The sequence below is a fragment of the Falco cherrug genome, chromosome 16, assembly GCF_023634085.1.
Source record: "Falco cherrug isolate bFalChe1 chromosome 16, bFalChe1.pri, whole genome shotgun sequence".
NCBI classification, from domain to species: Eukaryota; Metazoa; Chordata; class Aves; order Falconiformes; family Falconidae; genus Falco; species Falco cherrug.
The window spans coordinates 9,276,189-9,301,148 of NC_073712.1; the positions used below are offsets into that span (position 1 = coordinate 9,276,189).

Sequence of the window (24,960 nt, forward strand, 5' to 3'; positions counted from 1 at the left end):
GCCGTTTATCTCAGGTTATTTTTATTGGAAAGTTGTTTCAAATTCAAGACAGAACAGCGGATAAAACGCCACTTCAGAACGCGTGAGACGCTACAGGAAGCGGAAGCCGATTTCCGCGAGTCAGGTGTGTGTGTGGGTTCCCTCAAAGAAAGCTGCCGTCGAGGTAATTCTGCTACAGACTTTGCAGCGTCAGCTGATGCGCCAGTTCTGTCCAGTATTAGAATTTGTGCTATGGAAACATATATGTTACATTGGAAGGGGCTTGTGTTTTGGAGAACCCAGCGGCTGGAGCACCAATAGAGAGGAAAAAATAAGATTGAAAAGCTTTATTTATGTACACTTTCTGTGAACAGTATCTGATACTGTTAATCAGTAGCCTCCAAAGGCTGTAAAATATAGCATTTGAAGGTTTAAGATAAATCAATCTATTTTTCAATACATACGAAATATATTTTGCTATAAAATCTGTCACTTTCAGTATGAACAGAAGTGAAGTATGAACGTTCAGCATAGGGATTGTACAGGGCTGTGCTTTGTCAGCTTCTGTGCAATCTCTGCAGGGTATCAAAACTGGCTGAGGTTTTCCTGTAACAAGTGAAGCTCCCACTGAAGTCAGTTAGAAAAATTAGACAAGGGAAACGTGAATAATGATGTTTAGAGAGGCAATCACCAATAATGGCATCGACAATTTACATCTTTATGCTTTAGAACAAACTGTTTGGCAGAAGAAGACAGAAACATGTGTGATGTGTTTTCAGAGTTATCACCTGGAGGGATTTGATCTTTTGTCACTTTCCTCCAAAAGGGTGCAAGGGACAGGACCCGACAGGTACTCCTGCTGATTTTTATGGCAGTTACTATGGGTCTGGCGCATACCAGCACTGGGAGTCTGTTAATGAAATCCTGGCACGCAACTCTGGACCGTGAACTGTGTTGAGGAAGTTTAGGTACTGGTTTGGATTTAGTTACTTTTGAAAAGGTTTCTTATTGAAGACATTCGGTGTAGCTGCTTGGAAATTATTTTGTACTGCCAATGATCAACGATTTTGCACTTCCAAAAGCTGAAATGAAAGAGCAGCAGCACAATAAACTGTGGGCACTATGTATCCAGTTTTGATAGCCATAACCCGGCCTGTGACATCTGAGCATTTAAGAAGGGCTGCTCAAGCTAGTTAATGGAAATTGGAGTTGTTAACTATGATCTAAAAGCGACAGGAAAGGATTCTTACAGCTTTGACAGGGAAAGAACAGTTGTATTTTCTGTCCCTGAATGAGTTAAAAAAAAAAAGTTTGTTACTAAAATGCAGAGAAAACTGCAAATACATTATGCACCTCACAACAGCAGGAAACAAGAGGGGCTGTATCTCTGGATTCTGTTAAAGCCACTAGTAGATAGATAATATGTTGATTTCCAGCTTAAATTATACCAATAACTTACAGAATTAAACCAGTAATTGGTATTACTCTGTTCTTGATATGCAGTGCAAGTATCCCATATACCTAAATAGCAACAAACCCTACAGTATAAGCAGTAATTATGCTCAGAAAAACAAATGCACTGTTCAGAGCAAGGAAAAAAAACCCCACAACCAGCCCACAAACCCAAAACACTTCAGCAGAAAGTTAGGCTGTTCAAGTCTGAATTTGTAGAAGGTTTCTTTGTACCACTCTTGCCTGTTTTCATAAGGCACTTGGATGTTTTTGTATTTCTGGGGAAGTGGGGGAGCTGGGGAAGCAACAGAGGCTTCTGCAAGCTGCCTTTTTATTCAGTGCATCTCTAAAGCAGGAGTGGGCATCTTCCGACTTACTCAAGAAACAGTAAACAAAGAAGTATACTCTAGAAGTAAACTGGTTCTAAAATTACATTCTGGTGCTACAAATCAGAGAAACTAAATCCAATTATATGTAGATGTGTTTAAAATAAATAAGATACTGTCTTTACAAGGGGGAGTGTAACAGAAGGAAATAGCTTTATTTGCAATTAATTTCTATCCCTGTAGGGCAATCCCTTGGAACCTGAACCAGTGGCTTCCTTGTGCTGTTTTTCCTGGAAAACTTGCTCTGAATGGCAAAAATGACACTATACACAGGTTTCTTCTTTCTGTCAGTATTACCTTGGGAGAAAATAGCTGTATACTATTCCGTTAGCTATTTGGAGCAGAACCAGTCGTAGGGACACTTTCAAGTGTACCTGGGATCCAGGAAGTTGCTTTGGCTATGTCAGTTGCCTGCTGTGAGAAACTTAGCGTTCGTAGTTTCAGCTTGAGACCCTCATGCATTTACTGCCAGTGTCATTCTCCCAACTGAGCCTTTCTTAGGAGCAGACAGCAGTTTGGGGGCCCTGTTTCCTGGTCTGATGCTTGTAGAATGAGGTCCCAGGCTCTACTCTTGCATGGCATCCATAGCTAGTCAGCTGTGAACAGAGGGATACAAGCCTAACTCTTCTGTGGTGTACAGTATGTATCCCTGTCAGCTGGGTACCTGAAGCTGGGCACAGACTGCTCCGTTGGCAGGGCCTGCTGCATTACCGAGCATTTTGTGCGCAGCTGTCTTGGTGGCAGTTTGTGGTTTAACAATTTGAAAAGAGAGATCTGTGTAACACAGCAAGATGCGTCAATTAAATCAGATACATAGAACAGCCATACTGTTTCCAATCGTGAAGTAACAGAAAAGTGATGGTTGGTTGAGTTTCTTAGGAAAATGAGAGAAATATCACCAGGGAGATATATTCCACACAAACATGCTCAGTAGAATGGACACATTTTCTGTAATCTCATTCCTTTCCATTGTGTTTCAGTGGAATAAAGACCCCACAATTTGTAAATGCCAAGTCCTGTTAGACATCATGGACCATTTCAATGAGATACATAGTTTATCTGAACTTTTCCCCATCACGTATGGAACAACTGCATCAGAAATCTGAACTAGTTGTCATCAGAGAGACAGAGCTGCTACATGGATATTGTTAGCAAAAAGCTGTTCTCTGCAATGATGAATTATCTCCAGTAAGCCAAAAATTAATAGATTCTGAGCCTCTGATGTAATTTATTTTCCCCTACTGGGGAGAACCTTTCTCCCTTCTAGGCTCTTTTAAAAGGAACATTCTCTTATGAATAAATATTGCAAATAGAAAAATAAAAATATAGAAACAAACTTATGTAAACTCAAGCCCTGAGGTATTTCAAGCACACAGTGTAACTTTTATACCTGACATGCAATCTAAAGGTACCAGTATTTATGGCTCTGTTAAAAGGTCCCATCTTTCTTTCCTGCCTTACACCCGCAAGAAATGGTGAGAGGTTGAGGTAAGAGCCCCATGGAAGCTGTGATAGTCACAGAAGCAGAAACAGAGGATATTAAAGTGCTGTGAGTCTTTCCCCGTCCATTTGCACACTTCAGTTGGCTTCCACAGGCCGGTCAGATTCTACAGAGTATGACAAAACTGCTGCTTTTCTGGATATAGGCTCCACTCCTGCACCAGCATATATACCATATAGAGTCTTGCAGGATAAAGGGACTTCTGAATAAAGATTTTAGTGGCCCCTTTAACTCAAAGATGTGTAGAGCGGTGTGTGTGCGTGTCTCAGGCTAGCTTGGGAAGCTTAAGCACACTTTGCACTGCAATTGCTCCCAAATGACTGCATTATCTTGCCAGCTTCCCACCTCTTTCCCTCTCTTCCTTTAGCCTGGATCTCGTTGGACATGTTTCCTCCCCCAGAGCTTTCTGTATTTGCATGAAGGGTCCAGTCCTAAAAAAAATAAATAAATCCAGTCTCTGCATGACAGTGAAGTTGGTGGGTCTACTCACATGATTTAGTTTGTGGGAACAGGCCCTTAGCCATTATTTTTTTTTTAATAAAGTCCAGTTTTATTAATTCTACTCTGTTTAGGCTTTGGAAAGAACAGTTACAAAATGGATCATAGGTCTTACTTTTTAAAATGGCGTTTGTTCCTCTGCTGATACTTGGCAACCAGGGGCTTAGTGTGAAAAGGTTTCAAGCACTGTATACCTACGGGTGTGTGCACACTCTTACACAGTGAGACTCTGGAAGAATATGCATGCAAACGTGCACACACAACATATTCCATTTGCACATACTTACCTAAACAAGGTACTGCATATACAGGTACCTACTCATGTGCATATATATTTGTAAGAAGAAATATGCATGTGCTTACACAATGTCTATAAATGTGTAAACTCTTAATTGCACATATACAAACATTAAAAATCGTATTAGTCTTAGATGCACCTTTGCTTTTTTTCCATTAAAAAGGACATTTTAAATTTTTTGTTCACTTCAGTTTTACTGTAACTAATACAATTCACCTGCTCACCTACTGGGATATTTTCCTCTCAGTATGTTAAAACACTAATTAAAATGCATTACAATTATTAAATGGGGTAGAAGAGCACTTCTTGTAAAGCTTAGTCTGGAACTCCTGGGACATAGTTGTGCAGTGAAAGTTTTAGATCATGTCTCTTGTGTTACGGATCACACAGCACAGAACCATGCTGAATATCATGCCAAAGATCTAGAAGAGAAGGGATGCGATTTAGGGATCCACTTACAAAACAGTTATAAAATTGTCTGCATATCAGAACAATCTGAAGGTTCTTATGGCAGAGTAGCAAGTGGCTGCTTCCATCTACAAACCCCAAGACATCAGACAATTAACATAGAAATTTCACTGTTATTTAAAGCCAAGATTTTATCTGCTCAGAGTAGTTTAGCTATTCTTTGTTCTAAATGTCAAGGCCAGCATAACAGCCCCAAACATTAGTAGTATTAACATTAATTTCACTGACATTGATAACTGTGAGTGTTGGTATTATGCTTAGTATTGCACCAAAAGGTTCTGAGTTTCAGAATGCTTCTACATGGAATATTGTACACATGTTCGAGTAAGACAGAGGACGATTCCAGAGGACCCAGGTCTCTGGAACTGGTGCTGAGGATTGTGATTTTACAGAGAAAGCCAAGCTCTTAACAGTTACTACTCAAGACCAGGACTATATGTTAAATATAAAACTCTGTTTGTGTTAGGGAACTAATTAACTAGAGGGAATGTTAAATCAAAAACAGTGGGTGTTGCCAGAGCCTCCAGAAATTTCTTTTTTTGCCACAGGCTGACTCTCCAAAGCAGGTAGCAGCTACCTCCTGAGGCTTCATTGCTAATGATGGGAGATGAGCGGTACTATCAGGCAGTTAAACCACTGAGTTAACTATTAGTTAAAACCACTAAATCCCTTCCCTACACACCTCCCTAAGGAAGGAGGAGACAGCTGACCAGTCACACTCCATGAAGTGTCAGAAATAAGCACAGAAAAATGTACAGACATGTTTCTGCTGCTGAAGAGGTTATCATTTCATAACGTCTGCCATAGGTGAGGTGGGAAGCCATAGAAGAGATGTTCCTATTTCTAGTGTACCCTTGTAGAGCAATGAGGTTATTGGAACTCTTTACCACCGATGTTGCTTTGCTGTATTTTTGAGTACACCTTCACGTTTTATACTAATCACAGGATTGTTTAATCCCCTTTACCCATTCCACGGTTCCTATTACACCCATAAAACCTTCATCTGCTTTAAAGTGTCCACATAAACCTCCTGCTCTTCGGGGCAGCTTTAATAATATTCTAGCTCCTCATGCTGCTTCAGACTGCTGTTGGTTTCTGAGTCTGAAGGAAGTCGTGGTGGACGCCTGCTGGGAAATGCTTCCTGCACTGGACACAGACTGCCCGTTCCTGCACATCCTGGCAGCAGGGTGACATCTATTGGTCACAGCTCTGTCGTGAAGGAGCAGACCACGGGAATACCATACACACTTGAGGGAGAAGGTGGGCTGTAAGGAAAGGTGTCAGTGCTTTGATGACACAAATCGATGAAACGGCTACCTGTAACTAGGTCCTGCGCCTTTAGGAAGGAAATGCTGTTTGGAAAACTCGGCAGTTTAAATTCTGTTCCTTTAACAAAAGATCTGTGGCCTAGAAAGTCTGTTTCTAAACTATCCTTCATATCGAACCAATGCTACAGCCAGCATTTTCCTGGAAAGCTATTTCTATACAAACGGTAGGTACTCTCTATTCCTTTTGCAATCTAAGGAATCGATCCTCAAAGGGCCTAAAGCATCAGTCTGCAGTTGTTTTGGAATAGATGAAATGCTGCTATGGCCTTTTGCTTTTCAGTTTGGTTCATGTGCATTCTGCTTTCCTGCTATTAAAACAAAATAAGGTTACCATTAGGTACTTCAGATCCTGTCTAAAGACACAAAAGAAACTGATAAAATGAAGTCACACAAGTCTGCTTGCGCCCATGTGGGCAGTTTCCAGAGAGAGGACACACTGAAAGTGACAAGAACAGCTACACCTCGGAGGAATCTCATCAGCTGCTGCAAAACACCTTCTGTAAAGCTTTGAGTAAGGGACAGGGTACTGAGCTCAAATATAGATTTGAGAGTGAGAACGTGGATTTACTCACTGTGATGCCAGCAATTGCAATTCCAACAATTCCAATTAAATGCAGATTAGCATCAATTACATTCTGGATTTCAATCAGGCAGTTCTATTAAAAACAAAATGGAAAGAGTTTTACTCCTACAAAAATATATTCCAACCAACTCCATCAGCTGTTCTCACTAGACAACAGATGAACGTGAAGAATATTATTGCAATCACTGTCCTATTTCTTGCATCTATGCCTTGTGTTTTGTTGGATGATTTTCACAGCATATTCCCTTTTCTAGTGAGACTTCTGTACCACTTGCCTGTACAGGCTGACACATACAAATAGTTTTCTTACTATCATTCTTCCCTAGATTTAAAACCCTTTATAAGATAGGCTGTGCTAAATCAAGAAGTTTGGCCCTTCAGATTGACATTGTACTCACAAGCAGATTCCACAGAAGACAGAAACAACAGTGTCCTCCTTAACACCAACAGAGTTTCTAGTCAGGAGTCTCCATGAGTGATTAAGGCAGACACTTGCCAAAATTCAGCATTCATAGGGCTTTTAATTTAGAACCCCTGTTCTGCTATGTCCTTCCCACTTTTCAGATGATGTAATATTTTCTCAGCTACCATGGGATGCTACAAGCAGGCTTCAGAAATTGAGGGGTGGGCATGTTCCATATGATGTCCAACTTATTTCTGCTTCCACTCTGTTCCATTTCATGTGGAATTTCAGAGGTAAAAAGGAAGTTCTTCCTTTCTTACAGATTCTTTCCAATTTTACGAAACAATTGACATGAAAAGGTGATTAGAACAACCAGAACAGAGCACACTTGCCTTTGGCATCTGGATATTCTCTGGACAGGGTAATCCCATTTGTTGTTCCATATTATCTTTACCACAGCATTGGAGCTAAATGAGAGAGAGAGAGGGAGTGGGAGAGAGATGAAGGATCAAAGAAGGGCAAACTGTAGGCTTGTTTCATACTGAAAGTGAGACAACAAATAACTAAAAAAAGGAAACAATATAGATCAAGTAATAAATTTATGCCCTACGTTAACTGCTACCTCTCGTGGAGTTCCAGCTGTGTGGGTCAGATTTCTCAAAAATCAGTTTGTCTGAAGCCATAGCAAACAGACAAATTTGTATTAACAACAACTTCCAGAAAGGATTTTTATCACAGTATCTCATAACAAAGCCAACAATTGGGTTTTGGAAAAGCAGATCCCTGGCATACAAGGAAATGGGAGTTAAAGGGAGAAAGTAGAAAGGTCAAATAGTGCGTACAGAATTAAGGGCAATGCACAAAAGCTACAACAGAGAATGCTAGCATCTTTATTTCTGACAAAATGTAGTTCTGGGTTTGGAGACAGTAATAAATCAGAGTGTTTCAGAGGGTTTGTTTTTCCTGTTTGCCTGTCTCCCACAGAATGCTTGGAATTCCTCTTTGGGTCAGAAATAACAGCTATGGGAGCAGGACAAAAGGGTCTGAGGTTGTGAAATGTTTGTTCTAAAGAATGTGGGAATGCTGTAAGGAGCAACAAAGCTTGGGCTTGATCTCTGTGGGAGGCAGTGTACATACAGGATGGACACAAATAGGATTCAGGAAGTCACAGGTTCTAATTCTGATTCAGATGCTTTTTGGGTGGCCTGAACTGAGTCACATGTGCTTTTGGTTCTTTACCTACTTAGTTCAGTGGCAGGATTTGCCACATTGTATGTCCTGGGACACAGGTCACAGTTTTTTCTCTGACAAATGCAGACAGATTCAGACCTTTCTACCTCTCTGCATTTGTGAGTATTTATATTTGGATTTTAATATTCAAAAAGGCCATAATAGTTGTATCTTCTGCACAACAAAGACAAGAAGCATCAGCCTGAAATTTAATTAAAGCCTGACCATTTTCACTTTCAAAGGTAGGGTTCACTTGTGATCTGAAACCAGAATTTTGACAGAGCCATTGGGAAACTGGGATGTGAGCCTCTGGCTCCATTTTAAGTAATACTCAGTTCTATACTTTCATACCTCAGTGGGAGACATTTTGAATTTTAAAAGGTAATGTGACAGCAGAGTACTAGTGCAAGGTACTAAAGTTCAGGAGGACTACTCACAGCCAAGTGGTAGCGAAAGATAGTCCTGTTGACCTCCCCCCCTGGATTTTTCATATAGTCATCATAAATGTCTTCATAGATTTTCTGGGCTTCCTGTATTGCCTGTAGAAATCAGACCTTCCAAGTGAGTGGCAAGTAAGTCTTACTCCCAATCCAGTGCAGACTTCCAGCTTGTGTCATCAACCTCCAGAGCAGAAAATGACACCTGGTAAACTGCAGTACCATGACTGGAAATATACAAGGTTTTGTGGCGTAATGGCGTTCAGAGGAACTCTGCATGGGTCAGAATGTGCATATGCTGTATTCTGTGTTTGGTTAAACACTGTTAGTTGGAGAAGTTCCGTGCCTGAATTTGTTTGCCCTTCTCCCAAGCAATACCCTCTTATCATACTGTTCCACTTGATGTTCCTTATGGATGTAAGGTTGAACCACACCTACAGATTTTCTTTACTACAGGGGGGCAAAAACTGCACCCCATTCTGGACTGGTGATAACACAAGCTCTCATTGACTCCAGATAAGCATGTCAGAGAGTATTCCTGGGAAAACTCTCCCGGAAAGTTTTCCTATGCAAGAGCCAGACTGTAGGTCAGTTGGCTTTGGAATCCGTAACTGCCCTGTTACTACATTAGAAGTTCATGCTACTTACCACTTTCTTGCCTATAAAGGCAAATACTCCAGCAGTGACCTCAGCTGCAAATATCACCAACAAGCAAGCAAAGAACTGCAGAGGAAGAAGAGAATCTTATATTAATATACCTTGCGCAATTCTGCTTCATATGGACTGCCAGTCAGTCCCCTCATTCTTGCCCAGGCCTCAACAGCCCACACAGTAACTGAAAGGAAGCTGCTAAGCAGGGTCCTTAACAAGGGTGTCAAGTCAGACTGCTTGTAATACGGAAAGAAAGGTGGAAACAGCAAAGATGTGGCTCAGATGGTAGCTTCAGAAAAGACAGAAGGTCATTCCAGGAAATACATCACATGAGACAAGCAATGGAACTTCATGTATGGAAGTTCTGCAGTATCACAGTGGCTAGAGCTGTTAGATTAGCCAGTAAAAGGACATAAGACATTTCAGGTCTTGGACAATAAAGATCTTTCTGTTAGTGACATAATGCATATGCTTTTGAATGATTTTCCTGTGCATCCCAGGCCCTTGAAACCTTTTACTTACTGCTCCAAGTAAGCACTGAGACTCCCGCGCTGCTCCACAGCACCCAAAAAATCCAACTGTGGTCATGAGAGCCCCTGCTCCCACCAATACATAGAGTCCTGTGAAAAATCAGAATCAGACAAGAATTTAAGGTTTCTCTTCCCAAAGTCTGCTACCTATTTTGTCAAAACCACACATTTATAAGTAACAATGGTCTCTGGGTCTCACAAAGAACACCTACTACACAGCAAAGTTTCTCTTGCCACAAAAGGAGACCAATGATTTCTTCAGAGTTCTTGGAGGATCTCAGGAAGACGAATAAGAAAACTTCCACCTCCCAAGTTTTTGTCTCAAGGGCAGCTCAGTCCTTGAAGAACATGTATCACACCATCCAGAACTGCCTTACAACTCTTCAGCGAGGAACAAAAGGCAAAAAAAATCCAGTGTTGCTAGAGGGCTTATTCTGTGACATTCGGGGCTGGAAATGAGCTGCAGACTGTACGCTAGAGGGCACAGTGAGCCTTGCTCCCAGCTTTGACTACACAAATTTTTAATGGGAATGTTTAGTATTCTTAATTACCAATTTAAACATTATTTTAAAATCTGACCCAAATCTTTAGGGTTATCAGGGCTACTGGCATTTACTGTTAGCAGGCCTTGTATAACCTAGACTAGAAAGCCCTACAAATAACAGTTTGCAATGCTTCCTAGGAAAATGAAAAAACAATGAATCAATCTATTAGTGCAGAGCATCTAGCTACTCTGCCACACAGACGCAGCCTGCTTGGAGGAAGCGAACTCTTGCCTGCTGTCCATTCATTGGCACATTCCTGTCCACCACTATATATCAGCCCAATATCTATCCCAGCTATTGTGATCCTTCTCCTCCCCTCCATCCTTCTTGCCCTGGTACCTTTCTTGTGCCAGGGACTACTGCTGAGGAATACATTCTGCTAAACAGAAATAAAACAATTATAATTAATACAGCTTTGTCAGGTCTGTGAAGCCAGATACGTGGGATTTGCTGCTTGCTGACTGTGCTGGTTGTTCATACTCTGTATTTGCTAGATTTTTAGGTTTTGGCATCTTGTGACCTACTAGGACTGAGCATTCTTCAGGCTAATACTTGTACACATATTCACAACACAGTGTTTTTTACTGAGGGAGGGATTTAAAAGACATATGTGACTCAGAAGAGAAAGGTCAGCCCCTTGTGGAAGACGAATCGGAAAATACAAACAAATTCTTGCAGGTGCAGAACCTGCTGTTCAACTGCAAAACAGCAAACCTGCCATTTCCTGAGATCTCCGTGGTAACAGTGTAATTACTAAGATGTTTTCTGGACCCTTTTCTGCATGTCATTCCCTACTCCAGTCTCTGTTATTACTTATTAGGGAACTTAACAGAGACACTTTTTGATTAAGAAGACTGGAAAGAAGTCTTCCCATTTCTTCTTGTTGTTTCCAGCTAGCAAAGACAAAGCTCTCTGAGGCTCAGGGGTGAGACCACTTTCAGGAATTTGGAGTTGCTTTTGTCTGAGAAACAGACTTAACATTTCACTTCCATGACTCACAGCTGAACCGCTACCTCAGTCAGAGCTTCCCTTTTAAGGCAAGTTACAGGAAGAACTCATGCCACTCGCTGCAGAGCTGGGCTTGCTGTGCATCTGGCCCCACAGCCGGGCGGTTAAATCCACCTTCTTCCATCTTTGCTCAGGAGAGTTCAGTCCAGACTTTGTCCTTTCTCAGCCTGGGACTAGCAGTTGCTGATACTCAGAAAGCTATTTCTGGACAGAAAATAATGACACTTAAAAATACTCCACAAAACCAGAAGCATTTTAGCTAGTATTTCTTTTCTTAGTGGGCCATATGCAGCAGTGTAGGCGTGATCACTTCAAATCGTTAATAGGAATAGACCTAAACTGAAAAGCAAGACACTCTAAAGAAAAAGAAAAGGGTGACAATGTATGTCACCCCTTAGAATCACAGTCTTACCTAGAAATATCATGCACGGATAGCCATCAAAATTAGCCCAGTTAGGGTCAGCAAAGCAGACAAATCCAGCAGTTTGGTGGTGGTAATGTCATACATCACTATGCATTAGTATCATGTGTCAGAAGTAATTAAGTGTCCTGGTTTCAGCTGGGATAGAGTTAATTTTCTTCTCCGTAGCTGGTATGATGCTGTGTTTTGGATTTATTATGAGAACAATGGTGATACACACTGGTGGTTTTAGTGCTAAGTTATGTTTACACTAAATCAAGGACTTTTCAGTTTCTCAGGCCCTGCCAGTGAGAAGGCTGAAGGAGCACCAGAACTTGGGAGGGAACACAGCCAGGACAGCTGCCCTGAACTAGCCAAAGGGATAGTCCATACCATAGAATGTCACACTGAGTGTATAAACTGGGGGGGTTTGCTGGGGGCTGCTGATTGCTGCTGGGGGACTGGCCGGGCATCGGTTAGCAGGGTTGGGCCAACTGTATTGTGCATCACTCGGGTTTTTTTTCCCTTTGGGTTTTATCCCTCTCTCCTTCTCTCTCCTTTTAATTGCAATTGTTGTTTTTGTTATTTATTTTATTTCAATTATTAAATTTTTCTTATCTTAACTCATGAGCTTTACCTTTTTCCCAATTCTCCTCCCCATCACGCTGTGGGGTGTGTGGTGAGTGGCTGTGTGGTACTCAGTTGCCAGCTGGGGTTAAACCACAACACTAAGCTTCACTAAAGCCTGTTCCTTTCAAAAAAGCAGGATGGAAAGCACAGCCTTGATCAGCTTCTATTCATAAGCACTTCCATTGTAAAATACAAAGCCTTGGCATGGCCTCCAATTTGGCATCTACAGCACAGCAGAGAAACAAAAAAGACACTTAGTTTATAGTCACAAAATGGAATACATTTGATACCTAGAAACTGACACAAAAAAGTTCACCACAAAGCTCAGCATGGCAAAAAGATGTCTGCAAGTCAGGTCAAGGCAGAGAGCTTGTTTCGGTGAATGGAAAATTTTGAGAAGACTAGCTGCAGCTTTTTGTGAAGCAGAAGTAAAAAAGTACAAGGTAGAAAGGAAACAAGTGTTTGTAGTCTGTGTGAAATGTTTCCTTTTACCTCTTTTTGCCTCTGTGCATTTGCTGATTCCTAGTTTTGTTACTTTGATCTATGTCTACTAATGAAGAGGAGAGAGGGGCTGACAACTAACTAGTCTCCGAGTTCACTGGCAGCACACAGCCTATACAAGAGCAGACAACAGAAGAGACTACTAAGAAGAGGCACACTGCTGTGGCATTAAGGACAGATACTGGACCTAACGGCAGAAACCTGCCATCTATGTGACTGCCCACAACTTGGGAATATTAATTGCACCTGCATGCAGGGTCCACAAACCAAGTCACTCTTAGCCCCTGAATGCAAAGGGATGAAGAGGCACGTTCCACAGAATTAAAAGCCACGTGCAAAATGCAACAGAAAACTGGCTGATCTGAGCAGATGCAGCCAGGACACCGATCACTGAGGTGTGCTGAAGTAAATACAGGTTTCTTTGTAAACCCAAGAGGATGAATAATGAAGTGTCATCGGAGTGGGTTTTTTTTGGAGAAAGCCTGTTCTTTTGACCTTTTTTGAAGGAAATAGGGTTTGGGGTGGTGGTTTTTTTGGGTTTTTTTTTTCCTTGTTTTGTTTTAGCTGTGCTAAAACATCCTCTCCCCATACAAATACGCAGATTTTTATAAGCTGTGAAAAGAAACTTAACACTTCTGCTTTTTGCAGTAAGTCAGGTGAGAGAACACCTAATAACAAATTGATTTCCCTTCTGACTAAAAAATAGAGAGTGTAAGAGTGGGGGAAGCCCATACTTCAGCCATTGTTTCATTTTGAACAAACAAATTTGGAAAGCAGTAAAGCAGCAGCTTTTCTATGTACTTGATTTTTGATTCATCCCGTGAGGAAAATCATTATTTCCTGAAAGGAAAATATCAAAGGGGTGTATTCCCTGAGAAAATGCAAAGAGGAGGGATCCTATTTTCTAGCAGACTCTTGCTTTGCAATTACAAGGGGAATGAAAAAGTTACCTGGCAATCTCAGAGCTGCCTGTGGCTCCCAGTAGTGAAGAATGGCAAATCCACAACTCAGTCGAGAGCTCTAGACTGGCACCTATGTTCACGGCACAGAGGTATTCCCTAAGATGCTGTTTCCTCTGGGTATGAGCACATACACCGTATTGGGGCTGCACTTGGATTTGCAAGTGTGAAGGCGACCCTCAGGAAGGATAAAGGGAATTCTGTGTCATTTCTGGATGAACAAAACCTTTGTGATTTGCAGCGAATACAGAATTTCATCATTTTAGACTAGGTAGAAGAGAAGGATGGAATTTTATAGCTGCTAACTGCAAAATGTTTTTATGTGGATCAGGGATCAGCCCCATTTTTAGAAAAATCACGAGTGAAATCTGCAAGACATCTGTTCTTTGTTCCTTAGAGCAATTAAAAACTGCTGTCAAGGTAAATGCAAATTATGCGTTACGAAGCTGAAAGGAAATGTCACCAGTTCTTTAGTCTGTCATATGGCACTTGGACAAAGTAACAACTGTCCTTAGAACGGGAGTCCTTCTGTGCTCCCATTGCCAAGAATCATGTGACAGGCAGAAGCGTGTACTAATGTTTATGAACAGAAAGGAGACATTACAACATAAACCAGACAGGTAGCAACCCACTAATGTGAAGGTTAAAGCCTTTCTAATTTCAGACAATGCATGAACCATCACCACCGCCACTGGATACACTCTGCTGGCCACCTAGGCTGGTAGAGATCTGATTTCACAGTCTGGAATAGAACTCACTCCCAGAGTTGTTTTTTGATATTTTTTGTTGTTGTTGTTGGTTTTTTTTTTTCCAAAATCTTACTGATAGTTTTCAGATACAAATCCCCATCTAGAGCCTACTGCAAAGAGCAGGAACAGACACTGGCCCTCTGTCTGGCTTTATTTCACATGGGTTTCTTGTTTACCTGGCTGCTATGATCACTTTCCATTTGAAATAATTCTACTTTTTCTTTTTTGGGCTGGGCAACTACCACTGAACAAACCACGAACTGTTCATATTCCACTGAGAAAACAAGCAGCTCACTCAGTTCTTGGTATAAGGGATAGAGAGGCAGTGATGAGAGCAGTCCTAGAACACAGACTTGAAGAGATTTTCCTGAGGCTGTATGTGCATTACTGTCTGGGAGGCAGATGTGCTGTGAGGCTCTCAAGCCCTCACTATAGCACCAAGGAACCTGCAGTCTAAATGCACTATTGGAAAAAATGAGAAACGCATGTAGGAGTTGGAAATAACAGGCCAGACAGGGACGCGTGTATGCTGCACATAGTAGCAAAGTCAGTTTCTGAAACAGGCTTATTACTAGAGATTACCATGTTCGTGTCAATAGATTTTTAGTATATTTATCTATAAAATATATTTACAGCACTGGAGAGGAGAGGCAGAGTACTGTGAAGGAAGATGAATTTCTGGAGGATTGGAACACACCCTTAATTTGAGCATAATGCATAGACATAATCACATCTTGTGTGAATTCAACAGGTATTTTGTGGTTAATCATGCAGGAACCACAAAAGCATTACAGATACCAGCCAGTTTCTAGGCTTCTGATAATGCACAAATTTGAATTTAAAAGCAGTCTCACCATAATGTAGCCCTCCCCATTTTCCGCAGAATACCAGCACTTGTTACGTATCTTGTTCCCATGCATCTCACAACCCTAAATAATTAATGTCCCATATTCACGTAAGCCAAAGTACGTCAGCTATTACCTTCTCTGTAGTCTCCAGTGGCTCTGTCAATATCTACTTCACCCTATACCAAACTTCACCAAAATCAGATGTAATCAACATACCTGTATTAGGTGGGTCTGTGCTATGGCAGCTGCACTTCACAGAATCCTGTGGCAATGGATTCTACAATTTAATGAATAGTGTGAAAAACTTCCCAACAGGGAAGTTGTTCATAGTGCATAGTATAATAATCTTGTCAAACTTCTTCATACTTTTTCTAGTTTTATTGCATTCTTTTTGACCAGAACCACATACAGCATTCAAGACACTGAGAGCACTGGAAATTTACACAACATTGAAATTTTTCAGTCGGATTCTCTTTTCCTAACAATTCCTGACATTTATATGCCTTTTTGACTGCAGGTGAGCAAGGCACTTTTGTCAAGAACAACTGACACTCTTAAGATCACGTTCCTGTGTGGTTACAGCTAATTTGAAGTGTGCCAGTGTTTACGCTGTTTAGATTATCTGTTACCATTTGTGTCACTTTGCATTATTGATACTCTATTTCAATCTGCCTTTCTAATACTCAAGTATTTCGATATTCTGAAATCCTCTCACAATTCTCTGCAATCCTCTTTAGATTAAGACACCCTGGATAATCCTGTGTGTATGCATACATTTCCATGCAGGTATCAACAACAATTATACGCTTCTAATGCTTAAACACAGAGGCTCCAAGCCACCCAAAAGGGCAGAGTCTGGCTGTAATGCATTCACAGAGATCTGCAGCTCCCACAGCAGCAGCAGTCAGGACCCTGCAGATAACTGTCTTTACCCATCCAAGTGCAGATGAAGTCAGTGCTGGAACAAAACAAGCCAACTCAGTCAAAACCCTCTCTGTAGATGCTTTTCAACTGACGCACCCCAAAAAGGAGCTAAGGGCTTTTTTGTTGTTTTATCTTTTTCCAGCAGACAAAATGCTTTCCTCTTAATGGCTTCATAGTGGACAGCCCCACTGTATTTCCAGCTCTGTCAGAATGAAACCACAACACGGGACGTTTCACTTCAGATAGAACTGGTTATATTGATTCTTTTTCTTGAGGCTACGTTAGAGAGTGGCATCTAGAGCAGTTAGTCCTTTTAAAGAGAGTATGCATGAAGGACAAAGCATGTAACCAAAAAAGCCTGAGTGTTCCTGGAGTTTAGTGTGCTGCTACAGCAAGAAACATCTTGATGTCTTTTTACTTCATGCAAGACCAGTGACAGGTTTATCCCCGTCACCTAGCTCCCTTGCTGCAGGTGGCTGTTTCTGGAAAAGCAGAAGTGTTGAGGCTGTGGTGCTGGGCTCTGGCCTGAGCATGGGCGGGCTGAGCAGAACCAGATACAACTGCTTGGTTGCTCACTGAAGCAGGCTGAGGGAGCCCCCACATATGCAGTGAGCAGTATTCGCAAGAGTTCAGTGTTCGCAGCAATGTGACCAGTGTGCAGGCACCAGCGTGACTTGCAGCTGCCTAGAGGAAGAAGAGGGTGCGTCAAAGAAGGAAATGGCGTAACTGTCAGTTCAACTGTTGTTTCTATGTGGAAATGGCTAGCTTTTAAATAGCTACACATAGAGTAGGGTGGGAGAAAGCTTTACTCAGGAGGACAGTTTAACAGGCAAAAAGCATAAAGTGCATTATTATGCTTAAATGATTAATAAAAAAAAAAAGAAGAAAAAAAGCCTCCTGGATCTCAGCCTTTTGCAAATATAAAACAATCAGCCTGAGGCAGGTGGATACATTATTCCATTAGGCTTAATTAACTTGTTCTGTCAGAATTCTAACTGTGGTCGCTTTACTCTGCTAGGTGGGATACTGACTCTTAGGAACTAATTGCTAGGTTTTATGATCCACCACAGAGACTGAGGACTTTCGAACAACTCTCTCATTTTGAGTAAGCTTTCTTTTTGGGGATAGTAGTGGTGGTGGCCTATTTTTTAAGCTGATTTCCAGTGCAGCAACTTTCATTTTCCACTCAGGGCTACTATCAGCCTTTTCTAAACCACTTTTCCTCAGCTGCAGAAGAGAAGACCTAGAGACAAGATGATAGGAAGAAAGAAAAGCTCATTTCTTAAGTACAACTAAAAGCCTCTCCAATACACTTGATGGTATGACCATCTGATGCTTCTCTTGTGGTATTGCATCTCCACACAGACACTACTTTGCCAACAGCTCTCATTTGAAAGGCTGATAGTTTGAGAGGCTATGGAATTTGGAGAGAAAATACTGTTGACTAAGGGTATAGTGCTTGACTCCAAAATACATGAATAGAACTACAACAAAATGAGGCACAGCAGCAGAGAATTTCAGTTTACATGGATTTAACTGCTGGCCAACCCCTGTTTGTATGGGCACCCACTACTATGGAGAAAACCTACTAATATCCTTCAACTCCAGACATGACTTCATACCTAAGGCATGTGCCATCTAACTGTACCTTTCAAAGCCAGCATCATCACTCATGGTCTCACAGACCCCAAGAAAAAACCAGAGCCACCCTGAAACTTCTGTCCACAACTGTTTGGCCCTGATGAATGCCTGGACCATGGATTGGCTCACGGAACTGGAACAAAGAGAATGTAACATAGCAGAAAGTTTGTGAGCTCTGGCGGTGCAGGAGAAGCAGTGGTTCAGTGCTACCAGTTATGAGAAAGTCATCCAAATTGATGCATTCACATTCATCAGTTTTTGTTACCATTCCTGATGAGGCTTGTTGGGTATGTACACTTCATTTTTATTGCTACTGGCAGTGGTATGACCCTCTGCACTTCTCTTATTAGGCATACAGAGAGTTTTTCCTCTGTGTTGCCCAAGGAACCGGAACAGACTTTCCTCTTCATCCACCAAAAGCAGAGGGGGGAGAACAGATGTCTTGAACTGACCCTTTAGAAGTTCCTGTGTTAGTTTTTACTTCACAAATGCTCAATTTGCGCTCAGCAGGCACTTTGTCTGCACTTCTGTGCTTTAGGTATTTTTAAATTTAAGAACAGTACTATTACAAAGAATCAAATAAGGACCAATTAACTGTGAGACAGCAATACTGACATCTTGGGTTCACACATCTCTCTTTTCCTTCCGATTGTTGCAGACTTTCCTGTCCAGTAAAAAACTCTCCAGAGTCTTGGTACAGGAGTCTCAAGAAGGATGAGCAATCTGAGGGTATTCCCTTTATTCAACAGATCTTTTCTCCATTTGGTCAGTACAGTGTAATAGACAACTTTGATAAAAAAGGTAAGAGCCCAGCTATTGACCTTTGCTGAAATTATGGGGTTTTTTCTTTCTTCTTTTTTTTTTTTCCTCTGAAGTACAGCTAAGAGAGGAATACATGCAATCTACCAGAGCTGAACTGCAATAGAGCAGGAAAGCTACAGTTTTGCCTCACCACTTGAAGCACAGGCATAAGAAATGTACTATGAGATGGAGTAACATAAAAATATTGTCATGCCTGCCACTACACTGGGAACTCCAAAAGTTGGGGAGCTGTACGGAGATGGTGTCCAATTTTAGGAGGCCACTCCAGTGTATGATACATCTGGTAAAGTAGATGAAAACTGCATGGGTCAAAGAGTTCCAGTCTTTTCTGTTGTAGGCTAAAAAACTGCAAGCTGCAGTGGGGAATATGGATCACTGAATACAAAACCAGAAGCAACAGAAAACAAAGAACACATATGTGCTTGACCTCAGCACTGCTGCCTGTAAGTTCTCAAACCAACAAAAACATTTCAGTGGCTGGAAAAGATGAACAGGCCTGGTTGCCAAGTCATGGCCTAAACTATTCCAGGGGGCAGAAAAGACAGCTGGACTGCTGGTAAAGAACAAGGCTATTTAAGGAGACTCATCCTGGCCTAATGGAAAATGTAAGGATATAATTATCAATTATTTTAAACTAAAACAACATTTCAGATCCAGGAAAAAAAACATCATAGGGAAGCACAAGGGAGAAGCTGGTTAGATTCAGCTGGCAGTTCAATCCAGGTACAAAAACAGCAGAATGTGCTGCTCTTTAGAAGCAAGAAAATTAGCTGGTTTCCACAAGATGGTGATTCTGGACAGTACTTCCATATGCAAAACAAACTCTGAATGCAGCTGCAGTGTTGTTCCAAGCACTGACACAAAGCTGATCTGATCACAGGGGCTTGGGTTATCACAAGGCAGCCACAAAAGTGGTCAGTGGAACAGAGCTGAAGAAATTATTTTTAGATATATGGCCATATGTTTATATCTCCAAGTCATACTGATGATCTGCTTTCTCTTTCAGCCCTCTGGGCAGCTGCTCCTTGTGGGTTGAACAGTGCTCCATATTAAGAATTCCTATGCAAAATTCTGGCTGTCGCCCAGAATGCATGTTACAGAGCAAACACACAAAGGCAAGTAAACATCACTCCTAGACTCTCCAGGAGAAGGGCCCAATACACAGCTGTCAAGGGGGACTCAGAAATGAAATCTCCTAGTGAGGTAAAAGCTCTAGAGTGTGACTGTCAAGGGCAGCCTTGTCTGCTGTAAAAAACAAACCTTGCTAAACTTATCACCATTCTTTTACCACCGCCTGAGTCACAGATTGTTAACGGCCTCAGACTTCTGAATGGCTGCGCAAGTCACAACAACATTTAACATGATTTGTAATGAGGGATAGCCACAGAAATTTTTTTTTCTTCTTTAACAGGAATGCTTCGTACAGAGCACAGTGCTTAGTACAAAAAAGGGCCAAAACTTTGCTTTTGAATTCAATCAAAAGTGCAAGTTTAAAAGAATTCCTGACATATTTATGTCCTATTCCTTAGCACTTCCTCTGCTAGCAGTTACATATTACAGCATACAGCTCTATAAATACATGTCACAGCTCAATAATTAAATGTCATGGTATATGACAAAACTTACAAGAACATTCCTCAGGACTTCCCAAAATTAACAATTCCACAGCTTTTGTAGTTCCTGTTCAGGACTGAGGCAGATTAAATCTTTTTGAGACTTAAATACCCAGGCACCAAAGAATATCTTGTTTACACAGTGTTACAGTGTGTACCGCAAAGCTGTGAAATTACTGTGGTGCCTATTCACATCACAGGATGTATTACTTTCTAGTTTCTAACACACCAACAGTACTTGATTTTGAAGGCCAGAACATCCTTCTGTCTTGCTTAATCTCCTCGGTCAAATATAAGCGGATAAGGCAGGGAAGAGTCCCAAGAAACAGCACAGGAAATTCGGCAGGTATAAACTGGATCTGGAAATGAAGCTGGTGGTCTAATATGCTGCTGACATAGCAGCTCAGATGTAAGAGGAAAAGTAAATCCTACTTCCTGTGTCACTGGAGGTCCTACAGGGTATTTTACAGTAACCCTCAGGTCCCAATCAAATTTTCATCTGAATGGTTTTATTCAGCCTCATAAACTCCCACAGAAACTTTGCTGGACATAAGATTCTGCCTATCTATTCCCACAATACAATATAGTCAACTCTGTGTCTCTAGTCTGGTTGCATATATTAAACAAGCTTGGGGTCAGGACTTTGGTGTATCAGAGCCAAGGTCTTCACTAAGCGATTTGGGGTATTAAGAGTAACTGCACAGCCCAGGCAATATTCCTATTCCTGTAATGGATAACTGACTGCTACAGGACATACTGAGTCAACCTCCATTCCTGGCCACCCTGTCAGAGTGGCTTGATGGACAAGGCAGGACTGGGTACTCATTCACACTTGGCATTTGTAGATGGCAAAAATCTTTGCACCAGCTGGATTTATTGAGTGAGTCGATCTCCAGAGGTGAAATATTGAAACAGAAAAAACCCTGCCTTTTCTGGTGTAAAGACATGTTACAGTTGCCAATGGATAAAGAAATGCAATTGCTGGCAGTCCTAGACAGCAGCTATTTAAGGATGACTATAGGTATGTAACACAGGTGGTGTTTCCAGAAAACCCAACTGGAAGTCCTAGGGAGAAAAAAAAAAATTGTTACATGCCTAAAATTAGATATAACCAATACCAGTTCTGTGGGCTTGGGGAACTGGTTGGTTCTTGCCTAGGCTGGACAAACAGTTCTTGAGATAACTGAACATGGTGTACTTTTACTTTTCAGTCCTGGAAGGATTTGCTCTGATGTTACTCAGAAGTCACACTGAGGGTCTCTGTGTGGAGACACAGAGAGAACTGGTGAGCAAAAGTGTTACTGCTGCACTGGTGTTAGAAACATTCAGAAATGACACTGTTATTTTGTTGGCTAGCAGCTGCACAGAAAACTCTGGGAGGATGTACTGCTGAGCCCCATGTTCCCATCGCGGCTTCTGTTCTGACAGTATTAGCACAATTCACTGAGGATATGTGAGGACTGGATCAAATCAGAGAGCAGAGTTCAGTTAGGCCTAAGGAAGTTGATGCCAAGCAGAGAAAGGACAAAAGCCATCATGCACATGACGCACTGCACCAGAACATCCAGTTTTGTGTAGTTTGCCCCAGGAGTTGTTGGCCTTCAGGTAATTCAATGCATAACATATGTCACATGCCCCAGGATGAAACCAAGGCAAAAGGCTACTGTTATCACAGGCACTTTAACTTACCCATGAAGAAATACTCTGGAGACTTTTTCTCTGAAGCAAAGTCTGCCATAACCCCACCAAACCGCAGCCATAGACCAAAGGCAATGACAGCCAATCCTGCCAGCTGGAAGATAAGCAAGACCAGTCAATACTTTGGTAACAACTGGCTGGAGAGCATCAAAGAGGTGTCATTGGCACCTTATGCTTTCTTGAAATCCCACAGCTCAGGATTGCACTGTCAGAAAATTCAGGATGCACTTGCCAGTGTTTGGTAACAATGAAGTGCAATGTCCTTCTGTCTGTCTTTTAGCCCTTCAGCATAGCGGTGCTTCTGAACATACTAGTGACTTTCAAACCTTGTAAATAAGCTCATTTAGTTATCAAAACTTGGCCTGAATTGCTATGGGGAATGGGAGCGGGGCGGGGGGGGTGTTGTGGGGGAAAAGCGAGTGCCAATGAGGACAGGCTGCAAAACCCATGAGGAACACTCTGCCCTCCTTCCTTAACCCTCAGGACTGTGTGTGGTAATGCAGGAGGCCACTCAGAGCCTGGGTCTGGGTGCTGTTACTGTAGGAAAAGCATCTTATGAAGAAGTGCTGTGTGATCCAGAATTAAGCCCCGTTAGCTTGATACACACCAAACTTTTAGGACAGGAGGAACTTAATTGACTTTTTTTCCAACCCTCCTAGCTGTTTTAGGGCTTTTTGGGCTGAGAGGTGTCCCCTTCCCCGGTATGTATTACAGGTCCAGCTGCAGTGTCACAGGATATATGATGCTGTAGAGAGACCAGCTGGACCCCTGAATCATCACACCAAACTGCAGGAGACCATTTGCCATTTCGGAATTGCTCCTGGTGCTGCTTGGTCGTAAGAAGCGTTCCGTTTGGAGGCCTGCCAGAATGAGAGGTTTGTATTGTTCTTGGGGATGTGCTGAAGTTTTGCTTGGGTCAGCTATGACAGGGCATTTTTCTGTAAATCATCATGGCATCCCCTATCAGAACTAGGAGGTAAAAGTATTATTACAGTGTACAGTATCTTGGACTAGAGAAATGACTAACAAGCAAGTGTTGGGTTCTGTCAAATGCAAGGAAAAAATCTCTTTAATGCAAACAAGACTAGGAGTGTTATGGCATGTTGTTTGAGGGGAAAGATCTATAGACAGTGGTCTCAGACCCACCGCATGCCTAACATATTTATAAGCCTACCAGACAATGGTGTGTGTCCTGGCAGAGAGCTTCAGCATCCTACAGGACCAGGCACAATGCTCTGCTACTGTTCTGATGGCAGCCCAGAGCCTAGGCCTGTAGCAACTGCGCAACCTGAACGAGATTCACAAAACACCTGCGGCTTAACATATCCTTGGCAGCCTGGTGTGGTGCTTTTTTAGCTGGCCTCCATTGCCTGGCAGTTGATTCATCTGGCATAGCTACAGCAAGCAAAGCAAGCAGGCAAGCACATGGCAGAAGAGCTTGGGATCGCGGCTTTCCTCACAGAAGGGTCACAGCACAGAGGGTCCCCTGCCACTCTGGCCATAATATTTGAACCTCCCTGCTTGCAGGCATGAGCTCAGCCTTTGGACCACCAGAGCACGAGGAGACCCCACCATCAGCCCAGCCTCCTGAGCACCTCGAGTAGTTGGGATGTGTTTGAAATGAATGCCCCCCAGTCCAGCTGGGGAGATGGTTTCTTCCATCTCAGCGAAAAGGCAGAACACAGTAACTGTCACTTTTGTGAAACAACATAACACAAAGCTTTGTCCTTCTGCAGCCTTGCAGCTGCAGCTGGGCATCATCACTCTGCTCTTGGGGCTCGAGCACAGCGGCACTGTGTACCCGGAGATTGCAGTGCTGTCACCAAGAGGGAAAAGCATTTGGTTTAACTGTGTTTTCAGGCATGCTTGCTCCAGAGAGGCTGAACAGGATTATTTTGTGACTTCTTTTCAAAAAAAAACACTAGTAGATGAGAAAGAAAGAAAAAGACATTTAAGGAGATGACGTTGCTAATTGTTTTCTGGTGTGAAAAGCTGGGAAGCTACTGGAAGGGAGAACACAGCATGAGGGAAAGTGAAAGAAAAAAGGAAAGCTTGAATTAATTTGTGCTACGGAACTGTAAGACTATTAGAAAGGTGCAACAAGGGGAGAATGGACACAGCATTCTTCACATCTCCTGAGGGTTCTGCACGAGACACTGGTCATTAGGGCAGCTTCAGCAAAGTGCAGTATGATGCGAGGACTTTCTCTTAGGATGAATTTGCAAAAGCAGCACCTGTTGGCTCCCGGTTTGAGAAGGCTCTGTCAGAGGACACCGCCGGGGGAACCCCTCCCCGCCCGGCTGCGATGCCAGGCGCGGTGGCGAGGTGGGCGCTGCTTCAGCCCGGCGCTTGCGGCAGTTGCCTTTCGCCAGCAGTGGCCTGCCGCAGCAGGCACGGCGTCTCCCAGGGAGAGCCGCGTCTTTACAGAAGCGAGAAGCGCCGAGAGCACTCGCCACCGGGGCTGAGGCAGCGGGCTGCGGGGCCGCTGATCGCCCGGCCGCCCGCCCTCGTCCCCGGGGCCCCCGCAGGTGGCCCGGCCCCCCGGCCCCGCCCGGTTCCCCCCCCCGGCCCGGCGCTCACCCAGAAGGTCAGGTTGAAGATGCATAGCAGGATCTTGATGCAGCGCATCCCCCCGCGCCCCGTGCCCATGGCGGCCGCCGGCTCCGGCAGCAGCTCCCCACCCTCGGCCCGACGCGCCGGCGGCTCGGCGGGGCGAGCAGCGGGGCGGCGCCGGGGGGCAGGTGCGGGGCTGGGCGCGGCGAGGGGCGGGCCGGGGCAGCCCCGACGACCTGGGCCCGCCCCGGCGGGCGGCGGGTATGGGGCAGCTCCGCGGCGGGGAGGGCGCCCGCGGGGGGCCGGGCCCGCTGCCCGCAGGCGG

At 43.0% G+C, this 24,960-nt stretch overlaps 1 protein-coding gene across 6 annotated transcripts; it reads right to left on the minus strand.

Moving 5' to 3' along the window:
• On the minus strand, positions 1–24,880 carry TSPAN2 (tetraspanin 2). Of its 6 annotated transcripts, XM_055727900.1 has the most exons (9): positions 24,663–24,699; positions 22,074–22,176; positions 12,335–12,550; positions 9,737–9,834; positions 9,212–9,286; positions 8,564–8,665; positions 7,289–7,363; positions 6,483–6,566; positions 4,694–5,847 (listed from the first exon to the last, which is right to left on the minus strand). In XM_055727900.1, the coding sequence occupies exons 4-9, from the start codon at positions 9,800–9,802 to the stop codon at positions 5,650–5,652; spliced, it is 600 nt and encodes a 199-aa protein (XP_055583875.1). In that variant the 5' UTR covers positions 9,803–9,834; positions 12,335–12,550; positions 22,074–22,176; positions 24,663–24,699; the 3' UTR covers positions 4,694–5,649. The 6 variants fall into 6 exon arrangements, with proteins under 6 accessions (XP_055583871.1, XP_055583874.1, XP_055583872.1 ...); XM_055727896.1 differs by lacking the exons at positions 4,694–5,847; positions 12,335–12,550 and adding an exon at positions 1–3,749 and having other exon boundaries at positions 24,663–24,873; XM_055727899.1 differs by lacking the exons at positions 4,694–5,847; positions 12,335–12,550 and adding an exon at positions 1–229 and having other exon boundaries at positions 24,663–24,871.
• Positions 24,881–24,960: the final 80 nt, after the last annotated feature.

What these genes read in the sequence shown, in the direction of transcription:
- TSPAN2 (XM_055727895.1), bottom strand. Translation starts at nt 24,731, where the DNA reads ATGGGCACGGGGCGCGGGGGGATGCGCTGCATCAAGATCCTGCTATGC. An exon ending in TCCAGAGTATTTCTTCATGG is followed by an intron (nt 9,835 to 22,073) that starts GTAAGTTAAAGT and finishes GATTTTTCACAG; the next exon opens with GACTCTATGTATTGGTGGGA. An exon ending in TCTTTCGCTACCACTTGGCT is followed by an intron (nt 7,364 to 8,563) that starts GTGAGTAGTCCT and finishes TCTCTCATTTAG; the next exon opens with CTCCAATGCTGTGGTAAAGA.